This window comes from Ceratotherium simum, chromosome 9, assembly GCF_057802395.1.
Source record: "Ceratotherium simum simum isolate JZ-2026a chromosome 9, ASM5780239v1, whole genome shotgun sequence".
Classification (NCBI taxonomy): domain Eukaryota; kingdom Metazoa; phylum Chordata; class Mammalia; order Perissodactyla; family Rhinocerotidae; genus Ceratotherium; species Ceratotherium simum.
In genome coordinates, this window is record NC_141908.1 from 73,555,356 (window position 1) to 73,573,251 (window position 17,896).

General features: G+C 42.1%; 1 protein-coding gene across 2 annotated transcripts in view; it reads right to left on the bottom strand.

Annotated features, from left to right (window-relative positions):
- Positions 1-17,896, bottom strand: part of ANKRD44 (ankyrin repeat domain 44) — a 295,892-nt gene that overhangs the window by 117,591 nt on the left and 160,405 nt on the right. For both annotated transcript variants that reach the window (XM_087435544.1, XM_087435543.1), the window contains exons 4-7: positions 16,570-16,640; positions 4,446-4,646; positions 3,992-4,079; positions 1,037-1,179 (exon numbers count right to left, since the gene is read on the bottom strand). In XM_087435544.1, the coding sequence (XP_087291670.1) occupies positions 1,037-1,179; positions 3,992-4,079; positions 4,446-4,646; positions 16,570-16,640 (503 nt within the window). The remainder of the gene's footprint in view (positions 1-1,036; positions 1,180-3,991; positions 4,080-4,445; positions 4,647-16,569; positions 16,641-17,896) is intronic.

Below are 17,896 nucleotides of genomic sequence, written 5' to 3' on the forward strand. Positions count from 1 at the left end.
GGGCCATTAAAATCACTGGAGCCAATTTACCCCATTTTCCACAAAAAGCCTAATGGCTGAGCCAAAGAAAGGAAATGTAATTATTCAGAGCTTACTCATGCCCCAGCGTGGTCACCCGGCAATGCTTGTCACCCCAGGTAAAGATCAGCAAAAAGTGAATGTGAAAAAAAGTGGACCGGGGAGGAAGAGTGAGAGATCTCAACTTGTGGAGAGACGTTTTCAGCTAGGGAGGGCAAAAAGTGAAAGGTGAAGCTGCCTTGAAATACCAGAGGAATAGTCTGAATTAGGAGAGCAAGAAAAGAGCCTGAAACCCAACAGGGAACACGAAGAGAGGGGCGGGAGATGAGCAGGGAGGTGCTGTGGAGCCCAGACCCAGACATTGGGCTCAGAAGCTGCTCTGGGCATATCTCGGCAGCCAGACACCTTACAAGGCCGCATTCTAGCAGCAGAGCCAGGGAGCCATCCTGGGTGTTAGCACATGGCTCTCTCTTGCCTTCCCAGACCTGCCCCGGCTGCTGGGTTTCACCACCACGGTCTCAGTACCGCAACTTGGTTTTCCTCTCCTCCAGGGACAGGGATGGTCCAGAGCCTCTGCACTGCCCTGTTCTGCTAGCTGAAGAAGCACAGGGTCAGGCTGACCCTCCAGCTCAGCGCTGGACACTTCTGCCCTTTGTCCCAGCCATTCATTCATTTCTGCTTGTAAGCCACAATTTAGACAGCTAGACTCTGAAGGTGGGATGAAGAACTCTAGCCAGTCTTTTAAAAATGACTGGTTAACATGTACCACGTATAACATATATATGTTTAAATATTTCTCTATCTATCTTGATATAGAAAGTTAGTCTGTTTCTGGTCTTCCACTACTTAATATATGCCCCCATTGCCCTTCATCTGTTGCCTAGGTAAACTCAAAAAGATAGGATGCCAGAAAATGAAGGATTTTTTCCTCTTGAATTAAAATGCAAACAGGATTTAATTTCAGAACAACAGAAACCCCACAGTTCCACCATGGGGTGGTGCATGCCTCCTGGCTCACCTCCACCCCCAGATTCAGGAGCTGTTTGACAACGTTGATCTGTCCGTTGGAGGCCGCAGCGTGCAGCGGGGTGTAACCCTTCTTATCCTTACACGTCACTTCTGCGCCATGGGTAATCAGCAAGATCACCACGTCCAGGTGGCCTTTACAAACAAAGCAGCAGAAAATGTTGTTAACTTTTATAGGACAATTCAACCATTCCACCTAAATTATCACTGTTAGCTTTTATGGCCACCAGCATTTTGCTGAGCTATTTATAAAAAGCAGGTTCATGGTAAATATTCAACAAATATTTAGTGAGCCCCACTATGTGCACCTATTACTTTATGTCAGTTCTGTGGGAACAAAAGATGATGCATACGGAAGCCTTCTCTTCAAGGCGATCAGGTAGAAGTGATGCCCATTCACAAATAAATACTAACAAGGTCCTGCTAATATGTCAGTACCACAGCCTAAAAAAATATGTTAAAATGAAAGCAATGCTTTCAAAACCAATTGCCATTCCTCACTGAAAAGTCTAACAATGACAATTTGGTTTGGAAAAACTAACAAAAGAAAAAAATCAATTAATCAGAATGACTCCAGATTATTGTTAAATCATAAGAAATTGCGGCTATTTGACCATATTTTTACCCAGAAAAAGGCAGTCTCATATGGTTCAACTTAAAAATATTCTCGTGAATTACTAGCTAAACAGAAAACCCTTTTTAGTTTCAACTCCCATTGGCATATTTTCTAGAATATTTTCCTTTGTTCCCTATCTCACCATACATAGTATGATAAATGTATTTGAACTTTATTTTGTGACTGAAGATTGTTTGATGCCTTAGGGTCATTGCTCTAAATAAACACGGTTGATAATTGAAGGAGAGAAGATGAGTACTGACTCCAGGGTCTAAAATGTGCGTGTCGTGTGTGTGTGTGTGTGTGTGTGTGTGTATGAGAGAGAGAGGTGTGTGTGCATGTATGTGTGAGGGTGAGAGAAGTGTGTGAGAGAGGTGTGTGTGTGAGGTGTTTGTATGTGTGTGTGAGAGAGATGTGTGTGTGTATATGTGAGAGAGAGAGAGGTGTGTGTGAGAGAGACAGAGAGACGTGTATATGTATGCGTGTGAGAGAGATGTGTGTGTGTATATGTGTGAGAGAGAGAGAGGTGTGTGTGTGTGAGACAGAGACGTGTGTATGTGTGTGTGTGAGAGAGATATACGTGTCTATATGTGTGTGAGAGAGAGAGGTGAGTGTGTGTGAGACAGAGATGTGTGTGTATGTGTGTGTGTGAGAGAGAGATGTGTGTGTGAGACAGAGACAGAGAGTTTGGCCTTGGCTTGTTTTATTAAAATTTGACTTTTTCCCCAAGACTTGTACATAGAAAAAATTATTTTCAATTCCAAGTGGTGCTATCTTAGGCTTAAGCGGTGCTATCTTTTGTCTTGGTTTTGTCCTTTATTTCCTAAAGATAGTCATCTATATATTTTTTCCTATTTCTATCCTGATAACACACAAAATAATGACTTTACTTCTTTAAAGAAATTCTACACAGATGTTTTAACTATACATCAGCAAACAATAAACTTGAAACCCCAGGTTCTCTGAGTCCCATCTCAACCAGCTTAGCGTGTGCTCTGCCTACACATGATCTGGCAAATGTACGTTGGCTCCAGTCCTACAGGCACCAGGTAGACATGCAACCTGCTTCAGTTAACTCAAAAGTCCACGTCACCTTAAAAAAAGTGATAACACTTGCAAAATCTTAAGATTCTGGTTTTTTAAGCCCAAAGATTTATTCAGACCCATTGATAGCCACATCATTTATTTCATCCCTGCCCCAACCCACTCTCTTTTCTCTCCCCACAATTAATGTTATTGTTTTTTACGATGATAAAAGGCTGGTGTGCTTGTTAAAAAGGATTCAGAAAAGGCAAAAAGGTGTCAAAAGGAAACCATCCCCAATCCCCAATCCCTGGAGATAATCACTTAACGTTTCAGTGTAAATATATCCCTGATTGCTTTTATTGTATAGATTATTTTTTGTAAAAATGAGGATCATATTATTCATACTGTGTTATGCTCTGTTTTCACTTAACATATCACAGAGTCTTTTCTGTTCATAAAAACTAATGACACCATCACTGGAGTTACTGCATAGCGTCCCATTGTGTAGATCTTCCATAATTTACCAACACAATCTCCTGTGGATGGGCATTCAGGTTGTTTATAACTTGGTGCTGATAGAATCCTGTCTGCTTTTCTAGTTGCAGGATGTTCTCCAATTAGAAACACAAAGGAAGGATCTTAGTTCTTCATTTCCCACAAGTCTACACTGAGAATAAACTCTGTGAGGTCCATCATTTGTCAGTGGTATTGGTGCCAACAAAAGTAAAAAGGGAAAATGTAGAAATATGATTTCTTCCTTTATCTCTTGGACGCAAGCTGGCAACGCGAGGACCGCAAGCGCCAGATTTGTGGGCCGTGGATCAGAGGGCAACGCACGGTGACTCTGGTCACTTCAACCTATGTAACAGCCAAGGGTTGTCCTTTCTTCCTTCCTTTTTGTTACTTTCAAAAATATTTATAAACAAAAAGACAAATGGGATTTATCTCCTTGCCTTGCTAGCCAATCCTCTTTCTTTGTAAACACCTTATTTTGCTGCCATAATAAGTTAAAATAAGCACAATCTGTGCAGCTTTCCAATCCAGATTGAAACACATTCAATGAGGTCCAGGCCATGATTCATGCCTCCTCCCCTTTGTAGGATAAATAAATCTCTGACAAAGCAACCACCCAACTAGAGTGCTCTGTGCATGCCAGTAAAATGGACTGAATCTCAATTCAAATGAATCCCGAGGTTGAAAAGAAGTCAGACTTGCCCAAGAAAAAACCCACATGGTCATTGAGAGACCTGTGGCCTCTTTCGTTAAGGTTATCCACACTTTGCTTTTCATTCACAGAATCCTTACCCATATATGCTGCCCAGTGCAGAGCACGCCGGTCCTTCTTGTCGAATGCGTTGATGTTGGCCCCTTTGGCCAAGAGTAAATTGACCATCTGAAAGATAACCAACAATGAAATCAAGTGTACACTCTGTAATGGTGAGGGCTCCTCACCACCTGCAGGTGATCTGAGCCAAATTAACGTCCAATCTAAAGGCAGGTCAGAGATCTGGGTTCAAACAGAGTAGGAAGATGATGTCACAGCCAGCCCTGTGGCATGTGTGTTAGAGGAAAAGACTGAGGTGACGGCTACTTTTTCAATTCATTGTGGCTCTAAATTTAAAAATAGGTGTAGTTGCCTAAAGTTTGCTGTACAAATATTGTCATATTCTCTAAAAGTCTCAGCAATAAGATAAGGTGCCACGTGGGGCTAAGAGGGTCTGTAGGGAGGATTCTTGTTCCCAATGACGAGGACACGCACCTCCACATGGCCGTTCAGAGCAGCATGGTGTAAGGCTGTGCGTCCCCCTCGGTCGGAGACGTTGACACTGCTCAGCAGGGGAATGATCACTTCTGCACACTTGACAGCCTTATTGGCTGCTGCCACGTGGAGGGGAGTCTGCCAGTTCTTGTCCCTCGCATTGACATCAGCCGAGTGCTTAATCAATACTTGCACTGCTTCCTACAACAAAAGCAGAGGTTGCAGGGGTCACTGACAAATGATCAATCAAGACTTACTGGGTGTAAGATGCTTCACCAAGCCCTGCAACTAGGAAAGGGAAGGCTCCCTGCCTCACAGCCTGGCTCAAGATGTATGTTCTTCTGAGACAAGGAAGGTAACATGTGATAAAGATCAAAAGAGTAGCACATGTTAACACAGATTCCCTTTACCTTTCTTTGTTAGGCCAAGAGCCCTGGAACATCTCCAAAACCAAGTAAACCTTCTGAGTTTAAGGTTTCCTTACAAAGTATAAGGTATCCTTAGGCAAAACGAGAGCATTCTTGTGCCAGTGTGCACACCAGGGTAAAATATCCAGAGGCCAAAAGAGCCCCAGAGATCATCTAAGGTTGGAGGAGGTTGTCAACAAGCCGCCATCTTGCAAAGCCAAAGGCCTCAAAGCCCTTCAGACCTTCCTGAATCAATGTGTAAATCTTTGGTTCTCTCGGCCAACATCTTCCCCCTCACTGTGTGATCAGTAAGCAGTCCAGGGAAGAGGATGACTGTTACTACCTCAACTTGAAGCTACAAAGCTGTTCCGTCTTTCCCCAGCCTTTTCCACGTTATAATGGGGTAACTTCTTTTCTACTGTTCAATTCCTTCACCTTTATTGAGCCTCCCCCTTTTTATTTTCCTTTTATTGGCCTAATCAGCTCACGAGCCTCTTGAACTATAGCTCTCAATGCGGCTGTGCACTGGAATCACCTGGGGAGCTCTTAAAAATGCAGATGCCCAGTCCCACCCCAGAGATTCTAACTGGCCTCAGAATTTCTGTAAAGTTCCCTGGGGACTTTGTTGTGCAGCCAAGATTGAGGACAGTCTTCTGTTCAATCAAGTGAATGATATAGCTTCTCTCGAGAAGGGAATGGCTGTCTGTTGTGTCCCTTTACTTCTAGACACATCCCTGGACCAGTCAGTGGGGCTCCTTTATGGACATCTTGTCAATGTGGCATCAATAAGCCAAGGAAAGGCATTAGTACCACACTCCTGCCACCCTTCATGGACCAAGAACTCACCCTTGTTCACCTTAATCCCCACAGGCCTGGACTGTCCAATCTACTTTATCATGCAGGTACAGAAAAGTGTCCCCAGGCAGTAGATAATTCGAACTCTCAAATTCACACTATTATCAGGGACATAAATGATGAAATAAAAAGAATGTTCCATGAATCAGTGGTAGCAACATACTGAGAAAAATGGCCAACTTGGACAATAGAATGAGAGCAAAAAGAAATTAACTTTGCGAATTAGAGAATACAGTTTAAACAAACAGCGTGACTCCATTTAGATGCTATAAGTAAAGGGCAACAAATTTACAGGGCCACACAAACAAACAATTTGTTAAGATTACCAAAGAGGGGAAAAAAAGATCTATGCCACCCACCCTCAGCAAGACTGGCAATAAAGTAATGATTACTAAATATTCCTTGGCCCATTTTAGAGTGAAACTTGTACATGTGTTACTAATGCTCACCTACTATGTGTGAATCATTGCTAGGACTATGGAAGATTGAAAGAAACATTAGCCAGGCTCTATTGCAAAAACTAGCTGAGAGAACAAAAACTAAACAAAAGAAAAGCTAAATCACAATATAAGCATCAAGATTTAAATAAGAAAAAATATTTTTATCAACTTTGGTCTCAAACTTTGTGAGGTTTATGTAGATGCACAGACAATCTATTGTGATGTGGGAAGAAAATATTGGAACCTCCATTTATATTTATTTTCCTTAAAAAGGAAAGCATTTTAGCTGGTAGTTAACTTCTGGGTTGGCATTGTGCCCTCTGTCAGCTCCACAGAGGATCTTGCCTCACAGTATTCGAGATGCCCTCAGGGAAGAGTGGGGCTTCCACAAAGCTGTGGGGGTGGGGCTTGCCCTCTCCATTCATTACTTTAAGTGCACTGAAACGTACAGAGATGGGCCTGCCACGTCCCATGTTACGTATTACATTGTAATCTGTACACTTAAACTAAAAACATCCTAAAATGGACAAGATTTATGCAAGGAACCCACGAATTAAAGATGATAATACCAATGCAAGCATAAATAATGTGGAAGTCACAGAGCTAACACTTCTACTCCCAATAAAAGCTTTCTATCACCTATATTACAAGGTAAAAGTAATGACAAATTTAATCAGATCTGACAAGAGCTTGGACAAAACAGAGAAACATCATCAGAAGTCTATTATCTACATGGTTATGTAAGACTATGATAAATGAAAAGCCTCACCCTAAATATATTGTGCCTTGAAATATTAGCTAATGATAGTAGTTCCTTTACTATATAACTTATAAAGAAATGAGATGCATATTTTGAAGATGCATGCTGAAAAAGTTTTGCAGACATATGGCCAAAAAGGTTGGAGATAAGCATCTCAAAACAATACTATACAAAATGGTATAGTATCCTTTTCACACATTCACAACAAAATAACAATACATTCTCTCACTTTAATACCTTTGCCTTGTGTGTTGATATTGTACAGATTATTGCTTTGCATTAAATATTATGTAAATTCAGGATTGACTAACAAAACAGAAAATTTAAAGGAACATTTCACAAATTTTTACAATTTGGAGATAAGACCAATGAATTCACGAGAAATTTGTTTTTAAAAGGTAACAAGATGTGATTACTTTTAGCGTAATTCAGACGAGGTGAATGAGATATTACCTAGGAGAGGCTCTATTTTTAAATGAATATTTAGGAATGATTTGCATTTCACACAAAGCAACAGGTTAAGCAAAGAAAATATATATTTATATGCCAGTTATAGTTTATATACAAATAAATGCTCTTAGAGTTTGTGTGTGTGTGGAGAACCTATATTCTTAAATAGGCAATACTTCTAAAAATATTTTAATCACAGATAAATTTTGGTCTTTTTTTTTTTTGGTGAGGAAGATTGTCTCTGAGCTAACATCTGTGCCGATCTTCCTCAATTTTGTACGTGGGATGCTGCCACAGCATGGCTTGATGAGCAGTGTGTAGGTCCGCACCTAGGATCCAAACCCGTGAACCCCAGGCCACTGAAGCAGAGCGCATGAACTTAACCACTATGCCACCAGGCCGGCCCCTGGTCTGTTTTTATAAATAAAGTTTTACCGGAACACAGCCTCATTTATTTGTTTACATATTATCTATGGTTGCTTGTGAATTATAACAGGAGACTTAAATATTTGTGACAGAGACCATATGTAGCCATGAAAGCCTAAAATATTGACTATCTGGCTATTTATGGAAAAAGTTTGCAGACCCCCTGGTCCAGTTCCTTGTTTGAATTACCACAAACTGCAAATTATCAAATCCGGTTAAAAGAAAATTTTGTTCTATTTACCAGCATGAAAAAATACTGTTTTAAATCCAAATAGTCTTCTAGGGAGGGCAGGTCCTGTTAAAAGAGTCAGAGGCCTCTTGCTATGTGGTGGGGGGTCCACAGTGAATTTGGGAGGGGATGTACAGAGCTGCATTGCTCTGCATAACCAAGTGAGAAGCATTTGGAGCTCGGCAGGAAGGAAGGGGCGAGGACAGAGAGAGAGGAGAGAGGGCGTGGGCCCTGCACCCCTGGGCAGAGGTGTACGTCTGGGCCTGGGCGGGAACAGTCAGCAGGCCAAGAGGGAAGAGGGGAGAGCTGATTCATAAACCAAACGGGTGCAGCAGGAGCAGGCATTCGCTGGGTTTACGGAGCTTATGGAGCCAGGCAACCCAAAACTTAAACCTCCAGGGATTCTCTGGATCGTCGGGAGAAGATTAGACTTGCACAAGACCTGGCGTGTAGTTTCCAGCCAGTCCCATCTGTTTAGAAGGGAAGGTGCCCCTGACCAACAGCTGGGTTACACCTAAAGAGTCAGAAAAGGAAAAGGTTCAAGTTCACTGATCAGATGGGAAAAAAGAAGAAGTGGGTAGGGTCTCTAATAATCTCTTTCCATGTGAACTTTAGGCCATTTCCACGAGTGCCAATCTCACCACAACCGTCTTTCACACCAACACTCACCTTTACAGCTCAAGGACACCTAGAATAACCACTACTTTTATTTCTCTACTTTTATAAACTGTTGTAACTTTGCCATTCTTCATTTTTATTTCCACACCTGCGTATGTACTGAGTTGCATAGTTTTCATCTTACTTGACAAGAAAGGACTCTATCAAGAAATACTTAGTATACAAACGAGGGGTTCTTACTTAATTTCCAAGGATTAACTTTTTTTTTTAATGAAAATACAAGTAGTCTAAAATGATTATGAAATTAACTTCACAGACATATAGGATATTAGAAATGGAGAAGGCCTCAGGGGTCATCTAGGCTGATCCCTCATTTGACGGGCAGCTTCATTCTACAGGCACGATGACCGAAACCCAGGGCAAAGACCAGCCAGTCTGGCTGACCGAAGGGCTCAGGCACTTGCTACCAGGCCAGAGCTTACTCCGTGGACAGCATCAGCCAAGCAGGCTGACATAATTACTTTTAAATGTTAATTCTCCTTAGTTATTTACATTTTTAAACTCTGAAGTTTTAGCCTGCCAAACTAGCTTAATACATTTAATAGAAATTTAATATAATATTTTGGCAAAAACAAAGCTTTGATTTAAAAAGACAATAATTTCCTTTTTTAAAATTTCATTTCTTTTTCAAAAATTTTAACATTGGAAGCACTTTAATTCAGTTTGATGACAGAGTAATTTTATGGTTATTTAGGGAATTAATGATTTTCGTAATCAAAAGAAGTCTCTCTTTTCTTGTATCACACATTGGCTAAAAAATTAGTATCTGGGAGTTTGCCCTGACAAAAATTTACAAGGTAAAAAAGAAACTAATGTGAAGGAAGGGAAGCTGAACACTTTCTGAATCAAGAAAAGATACTTAAACAGAACTTCTCCAACTGGGGGGGGGGGGGCAAAAATAGGTGAAGGGAGTCAAAAGATACAAACTTCCAGTTACAAAATAAATAAGTCCTGGGGACGTAAGGTACAGCATGGCGACTATAGTTAATAATACCGTACGGCATATTTGAAAGTTGCTAAAGAGAGTAAATCTTAAAAGTTCTCACCACAAGAAAAAAAATTCTGTAACCATGTATGGTGGTGGATGTTAACTAGATTTACTGTGGTGATCATTTTGCAATATATACAAATATCAAATCATTATGTTGTACACCTGAAACTAATATAATGCTGTATGTCAATTTACCTCAATAAAAAATTAAAAAATTAAATAAAACGATACTTCTCAAACTATCTATGAAGGACCAGTTTTTAAAAAATTATTATTTCAAATCCATCATGAGCCAATACTTTTGTAAAATACAATAAAAAGTAATTAGTAGAATAATAAAATGAAAAGAAGACAAAGACAAATGATAAACTCAATTGTTTTATTACTAAATTTAGCAGGCATGAAATTACTCTATCAAATTGCTCTCAAGGTTTCTGAACGCTTACTCTTATCCCATCAGGGAAGACAGAAGCTCACGGGCTCAGGCCCGCGCACAGGACACACTTTGGGGAGCACTCCTTCAAAGCCTTCCTTTCTTTTCTAACGAGCAAGCATGAGTGAGGATTCCCGCACTTCTGAATGGAGGAATCGGCCCGCACACACTCGGCACTGTTGGCCTGTTGGCTTACTCTCCATAGGAGGCTGTCCTACAGAGGACACAGAAGTAATAGACAGAAGGAAGAACTGTCACGGGTTGTCACACGGGAGAGAATTGGAGATGGCATTTGAAATCACTTTATTTCTACTTTTTATGACTTTTTTTTTCTCTTTACAAAAGGCCACTCCAACCCCGTAATAAGAAGTAGAAACATACACTGTGGCACATGGAAAGGATGAGAAGAAATAGGAAGCATGTGTCTTAAAAACTGTCACCCCTAATATTTGTTTTTTACTCTCAAATGTGCATTGCATTTAAGTGGTCAAAAATTACTCACGGAAAAGTAATGATTGATGACCACACACAGTCCTTCCAGGCATAAGCAATGTCAACTTTTATAAACTGTAAGTTGCTTCAGACCAGGGTCTGAGTCTTACACAATATTCTGCAGTCTCCACAAAGCCTGGGAGAGGCCTTGCACATAGCATATATTCAATAAATTTAGATCGAATAAATATACTGCTATAATCATCAGCAAACTCTCTAAGTAAAAATATGCAAGTGTTAACAGGACATTTCCTGTGGGTTGATGTCCCTGAGGCCGCCCTCAAGTCCAGAGGCATTCACACTACTACTGTCATCATTTGGGGCTTTTATCCTGTATTGATTATAGCAATTTCACATTCTATTAGAATTGTATAAATTGGTGCCCAACCAATTTGTTCAATTAATCAGATTTTTCCTCTAAAAGTATTCATTATTAAACTAAACTCACCCTTTATTATTACAATTATTATTAGAGCACAGTTATTCTAAGAACTAGTCATACAAAAGGGGCTCACGGGAGACCTAGGGATATGAAAGAATTCAAAGCAAACTATCCAAACAGCGCTGGATTTAAACATCGGGGAGGCAGATACTAAAGCATTCCCGGTCTTCCGTCTCAGGTCTCACAGCGTGGCATGTAGACTACATGCATCAGAAGCTCCTTCTTAAAATGCAGATTTCTGGGCCCAATCACAGGCTTCATCAGAACCGCTGGGCGCAAGGTTCTAGAACAGATACTTTTACAAGCACTCCAGATGTTGTGAATGCACACTAAGTCTGAGAACACTTATCTACATTCTAACTAATAGGTTATAAAACGCTTATTTTCTTCCCGTTCCAGGTACACTCTATGTCTATATGTAAACATCTTTTTATAACCATGAAGATAATTTAAAGAAAGCATTAACATTCTAGTCTTCCATATAATTTTTCCAATTCTCCTGTCTACTAGCATTTTGCCCACAACAATGACAATTTTTTTTAGAGAAAGGGAGAAAACATGCATTTTTAAAATTGAAGCTATCAAATAAAATGCTTATCCTGCTCAGCTCTGGGAAACATCTTTATGCCCATTGGGACTTCTGTCTGCACAGATGCCAAAAATAGATGCATTTTATTGTTTGGAACAGTATCCATAAGGGTGCTCGTGTGATTCGAGGGAGGCAGTGGAGCCTGGTGGTTAGTGAGCAGTCTCTCTAGCCACCCTCTCCTCCGCTTGCTGGCTGCGGTGTCTTGGGCTCATTACTTAACTTCTCTGAGATTACATTTCCTAAATTAGGATTAATAACAGTATCAATCTTAACGGGTGGTTCAGAGGTTAAATTGGAATAATAGACAGAAAGTGCTTAGCATATTGCCGAACATACAGTAAGTGCTCAATATGTGTTCATAGTGACAATACATATATGGGCACAACATCCTCAATTCTCTACCCCAAAGACAGGACGCAACCATTTTAACTTTTCTAACCAAAAGACAGCCTCTAGAACAGGGAAGTGACCAGGTCAGCAATTCTCCTCTCGTGCTTCTCCCAGCTCATTACAGAAGAAAAGGCACATGTGACGGCCAGCTGCACTTGGACCCAGGCCACAGCAGGCTCTGTGCCTGCTTGTCTGCCCTAAACACTATGTCCTAGAGGCCACACTTTGTACCCCCTCCAGGCCCCCACAGCACACACAACAGTGCTTTCCACTGAGTGGGCTTCAACAAACGTGTGTTAGACTCTCCAGGTTTGCATGCATTTAATTCCTTTCCCCTACAGCTCCTCTTTTTCAAGAAAGAAAAACAAAAAAGCTGCAAGAATAAGCTAAACAGAAGAAACAATATGAAATAATTCACAACAACACTTCAGAAAATTCTCCCTGGCAGCCCCAAATCTTGCTCATCTATGTTATCTAGCATTGCAAAACATGTTGCCCTCTTGTTTGGGTAAGAGACTATCTTCATTTCTTCACAGCTGTGGGAGTAGCTGGAGAAAGAGGAGGACGAGTGCAGCCCTCAGGGAGCCAATAAGGAGGCAACGCTCTTTGGCTCCCGTTATTTGTTTGGCTGTTTCCTCCCGGGAAGCCCAGACGCAGGGTGGGGGTGGGAGCAGGATGCAACATTGGGCCTAGAAGGGCAAACAACACAGCCTGGTCAGGCCTAAATAAGTCTTGAAGCTTTATCTCTAGAACCCAACCTATGTTGGACGACTTTCAAGGGATGTGACCATGTCTTGACCTACTTTCTTGTCAGCGGAGGAGCTTTTATAATGTCAGGCACAGGTGGATGTTTAATCAATATTATGACCTGATACTCTACTGCTATAACAGGCTCAGGAAACGAACTTAGCCATGAACATTATTTTTCCAGGCATAGAAATCTGAACATAAATTCTACCTGGATGGAAAGAAGGCTCAGAAATTTTGACTTACACTGATATCTCTGTTGCATACCATTTTGAAAGCTGTCCTGATTTTGCAGGTTCTGGTGGCTTAATGGGCTTCTTTTGTCTCGCCCATAAACAAGCTTCAAGTCAGTTTACCTTAGAAGCATGAAAGATGATTACAACCAGCCTTCTGTATAGTGTATATAAACATGTAGAGTGTATTCCATGCTAGCAGTTGTACAGAGAATCAAGTTGACGTAGCTTACGATGAAAACCCAGTCTTTAATGAATCACTCAAAAAACAATTGCTTACTGAGCAGGCTGGATGCTAGAAATACAAGGACAAGCAACAGACATGGCACTCATTTCAAGGAGCTTACTGTCTAGAAGATCTTTTTACTGAAAACAGAATAACAATTTCGATTGTAGTTTTGTATTGTGTCAAGATGACCTAATTTCCCAGAGTTCCCTCTCCTGTATTGTTCCATTTAGGGTTGGCCACAAGAGAAATCTGCATGAGTTTTGGAAGGCATAATGAAACTGCGGCCTGGCTGTTGTGTTGGGCACCAAGAACTGTGCAGCTGGTATGCGATGTCAGCTGGATCACCATGCCTGCACAGGGCAGGACCAAGGTTGATGCTTCTTCAGATCCTGCCATATCTTCCTCAGTTTTTCCCATTCTTGGGCCAGGTGTGTGCGAGCAACTTCAGCAAGTTACCTGCATCCCCAGCATTGAGGCAAGGACAGACAGACAGGGGTTCCAGTTTGTCCCTGTTCTCCCCCATTTCACATCCAGCTTTCCTTTTCAACTGCGGACGCTGCCAGCTACAGTGACTTCAGGACCACACAGAAACCGAGGTGACAGCCTTACATAAACTTCTTCACGGCGCAGCTTGCACAATTGTGTAAGGTCTAATTCCTATAGTAAATATCTGTATCTCTCACGGTGGTTCTGCTTCCCTGGTTGAACCTTGAAGCCTGAGAGATCAATTACCTACATTTTAGCAGCAAAGGCGCTTTGACAACAGTATCAAGTTTATAAGCCTTTCAATGAAGAAATGGTTTTTAATACATATTTGCGTTAAGTAATATCACTGCTTGCCAAACTAAGCCATAGACAGATGTGCTAGCTCTCATGCTGAACACACACAGCCCCTTTGGCAAGTGCTAACAACCAAATTCCAAAATACCTGTCCAAACCTTCCCTGTTCTTTCCCCCTCGAGCCTACTTCCCTTTTCCCAGCTATTATTGGGTGGGTGTGGGGGGTGTGTGCATAAAGTAATGGCAATAGGATTGAAGTCAAAAGAAGAAGGAAATCTGAATTTAGGACTTGCACAGCACAGCAATGTGCTTGGAGTTAAGATGCCCACGGTGAGTTCTAACAACGGTTACAGAGACTCCAATTTTCATAAAAATGTTTCAACTTGCTGTGACAGATATTAATATGAAGACATCCTCTTAGGCTAGCTTATATATGACTGATTATTTACAACCCAGGATTTGTTTGTATTTAATTCCTTCCTAGCAAGAGACACCTGCAAAGGATTTTTTTTTCCAGCAAACCTGCAGAGGGAGCTGGTTCCTTAGAGAAGCAACAAATGCCTTTCTCAGGTTGATCCATCGTGGGATTGACTGAATGCAAACACACTAAAGCTATGTCAAAGAAGGTGGGCTGGCGGTTGATGGAAAATGGCGGTTTTGAGGATGAAGCCTTTGCAGCTAGTCGAGCTACAGAGGTTGCGATCACTCGGGAAAGGTCACATAGTACTGAAACCATCTGGTTTGGGGTCTTTCTGTCCTACCAGCCTACATGCTTCCCAAGGGCAGCAGGCATGTATCTTATTTTTCTTTATAGCTCCATCAGCAAGCACAGTGCCTGGCATACAGGAAGTGCTTAGTAAATGTTTTTTTGAACTAAAAAGACCTGGTTCTTGTTAAAAGAGGAAACAAACCCATATTTTTCAAAAGATACTTAGAATAAATTTACCGAAGAGCAAGAAGTGGTCTTAAAAGACCAGGAAATAACCCTCTGTGAAGGAGCTAGTCTCATGAAGCTGGTGGTACAAACTCAAGCAGCCCACTGCACCTGCTTTACCAGGGAAAACAGAAATGAAATGTGGGACATAAGAAGATTCTGAATTCCCCGAGGCTGTGTCCAGCAACTTAGGATCATCACTTCCCTCATTCCATGTGGGCTATTCAGAAATAGAATACAACCAACCTCTTATAAAAACTACTCAAATCCCACAGCACAGCAAGGAAGATTACAAACACTAAGCTGTCATCCACCAAGTATATTGTGAAATTTCCAGATAGCTGCCAAAGAGGAAAAGCCAACATTGATGACAGCCATCGACACCTGCGACATGGGTGTATGCATTCTCAGCAACACCTCCTGCTCCTGGGTGCACCTGGAGAACATCACCTTCTCCAGTAGCAGAGGAGAAGCTTCCCTTGGTAAAATCTGCTACAAAGGCGAGTCATCCAATGCCAAATGCCCCTGAGGTTAGAGCCTCGTGTATCCCTGGATGGTGGGCATCCCCTTTGACCAGGCTCCAAGACTGACATCCACTAGGATCCCCTGCTACTCCCTGCCCCACATTGGTCTTCTCATCCCTTAGACTTTCCCTGAACCAGCTGATCATTTGCCATGGTTTCAACGATGCTCCTCTCTGTGCCTAAGCTCTAGACCTGTATAAATAATGATAGATAACCTACTAGCCATCTTCACCTGAATTTCCAGCATTCAAAATAAATTATTTCTTGAGCACCTACAATATACCAGGCTTGGGACAGACCAGGAAACAAAACACAGATCCCTGTCCTCACGGAGCTACACTCCAGTGACATGTCTGCCAAACTCAGCACGTTCATGCAGAATTGATGAGCTTTCCCAGCCCTGCTCCTCTGCCTCTGCCTTCTCCGTCAACGGCATTGCCCTTCACTCACTGGCTTCTTTTCTGCCTCATCCTCACAAGGTTCCAACTTCTGTCAGGTTCACACTTATCCCTGCTGTGACCACTCCCCACTGCTCAGAGGACACCCAGCCTTCTGCCATCTGACCCGGCCTCAACTATTAGACTTACCTCCCACTACACCCCGTGTTCCAGCTACATTCAACTGAACCCACCATTCATTCACTTCCGAGCCTCTTGACCTCCAGCAGGTTTATCATCCTGCCTCAGCCCTCCCTCCTTCTCCTGGCCTGGTAAGTCCCTACCCATCCTCTAAGGACCAGCTCAGTTGACATCTCTTCTTGGCAGACTTCCTCTATTCAAGCAGACAGTTCCTGGCTGCCTCCTCTAATTCAGTTATGATACTGTACTGACTTGCTTACCTATCGCCTCCCTCTCCAGACTGAGAACTCACTGAAGTCAAGGATCACGCTGTCCATCTTGGGCCACCCCAGGCAGCCCCCCAGCACCATGCCTGGCATGCAGGAGGTGCTCAAACAAACAGCTGTTCAATTTTGGTAACCCTCTTACACTAGAAGTAAAAGCCTTTTGCTCACCAGTGAGAATCCCTAATTGAACAGAAAGCATTTTTCTCTTTCTAGAGACTGGAGGTGTTAGATTAAATAAGATAACCACTCACTTCACTTCTGGAAGCAACAGCCCGGTGCAGTGGGGTCAGCCACATGTTGTCCTTGGCGTTTACACGAGCTCCTGGAACCAAACAGCACAGGTTAGAGGCATAAGGCAGTCGGGGGACGTTCTGCTGATGTTAAGTCAAATGCTCTGTCTTGCGCTCTCATTTGCCTGGTACAACCATCACATTTTGTTTTGCTTTTTTCCTTGCATCAGTCATGTGCTTTCTAGCCACCAGACAGGAGGAGGCACCCAGCACAGTAGAAGGAGTAAGATCAGGGGTCACAAGCATTGGGTAAAGTCTAGATGAGAAATGCAGTGTCTCATTGGGTAGGAGATGACAATCTGAGATTGTTAGGGACTATGGAGGGCTAGAGATTCTCCGGGACCATGGAAATGTAGGTTCTGAAGAATGAAGAACTTTTCAGGTGTGCATGTGTGTGTGTTTCTGAATATAATATATATTACTGAATATGAAATATATAATCATATATATTATTTTATTTTTAGTCATTAAGTATATTCATTGCACAGGGCACACAATACCCTTCTTGGCAAACTGTCAGGGATGAGCAACTTTCCAACAAACATATACGGAGGCCAGTTAGATTTTAAACAAATCTTGTAAAGTTGAGTTCTGATGAGATTTGATCTGGGCTGAGAGGATTAGCAGAAATCTGTTTTATCCAAGAATCCCAATTATTTCTCTAGGACTAGCCAGATATTTTGGTAGCAAGAGGCCAACCTCCATGGAGCTTTTGGACAGACACAGCATGAAGCCTATGTAGGTTGCTCAGGCTCCCTCACACCACGGGGTGGTTAGACAGGCTCACACGCGAGGCAGACCCAGCTCACATTCAGGGGTGTGTCTCATGCTCAACTCTCTAGGAGTCATGTCACCATCCTGGAGCAGAAGCTCTGTAAGAATGGATTCACATAAAGTTGAGTATGCCCTCCTTCTGTGACACCCTCACAATTCTCCTTGAGCGCAAGGAGTCAGTCTACAACTGACCCACTCAGACACCCACTATGAACTTTCTTTTTTTGGGTTCAGGGTTTTGATCAGTCTTCTGATCAGAGATGGAAAGCTTTATAAAAGGTCTACGAAAGAGGAGGAGGAGAAAATATGTATATATTGTAGATACAACAAGAGGAGCCTATTTTAGCCTTAGGACAACAAGGAAGGAAGCTCATGAGGAAGAAGACTGGAGGGATGAATCAAAGAAACTAGAAAGTAAGGCAGAGGAGGGGAAGTGCCCAGGAGGTGCCTCTGGGGCAAGGGCCACGAAAATGAGTCAAGTGGAAGCGGGGGGCTGACTAATCCCTGAGGCCAA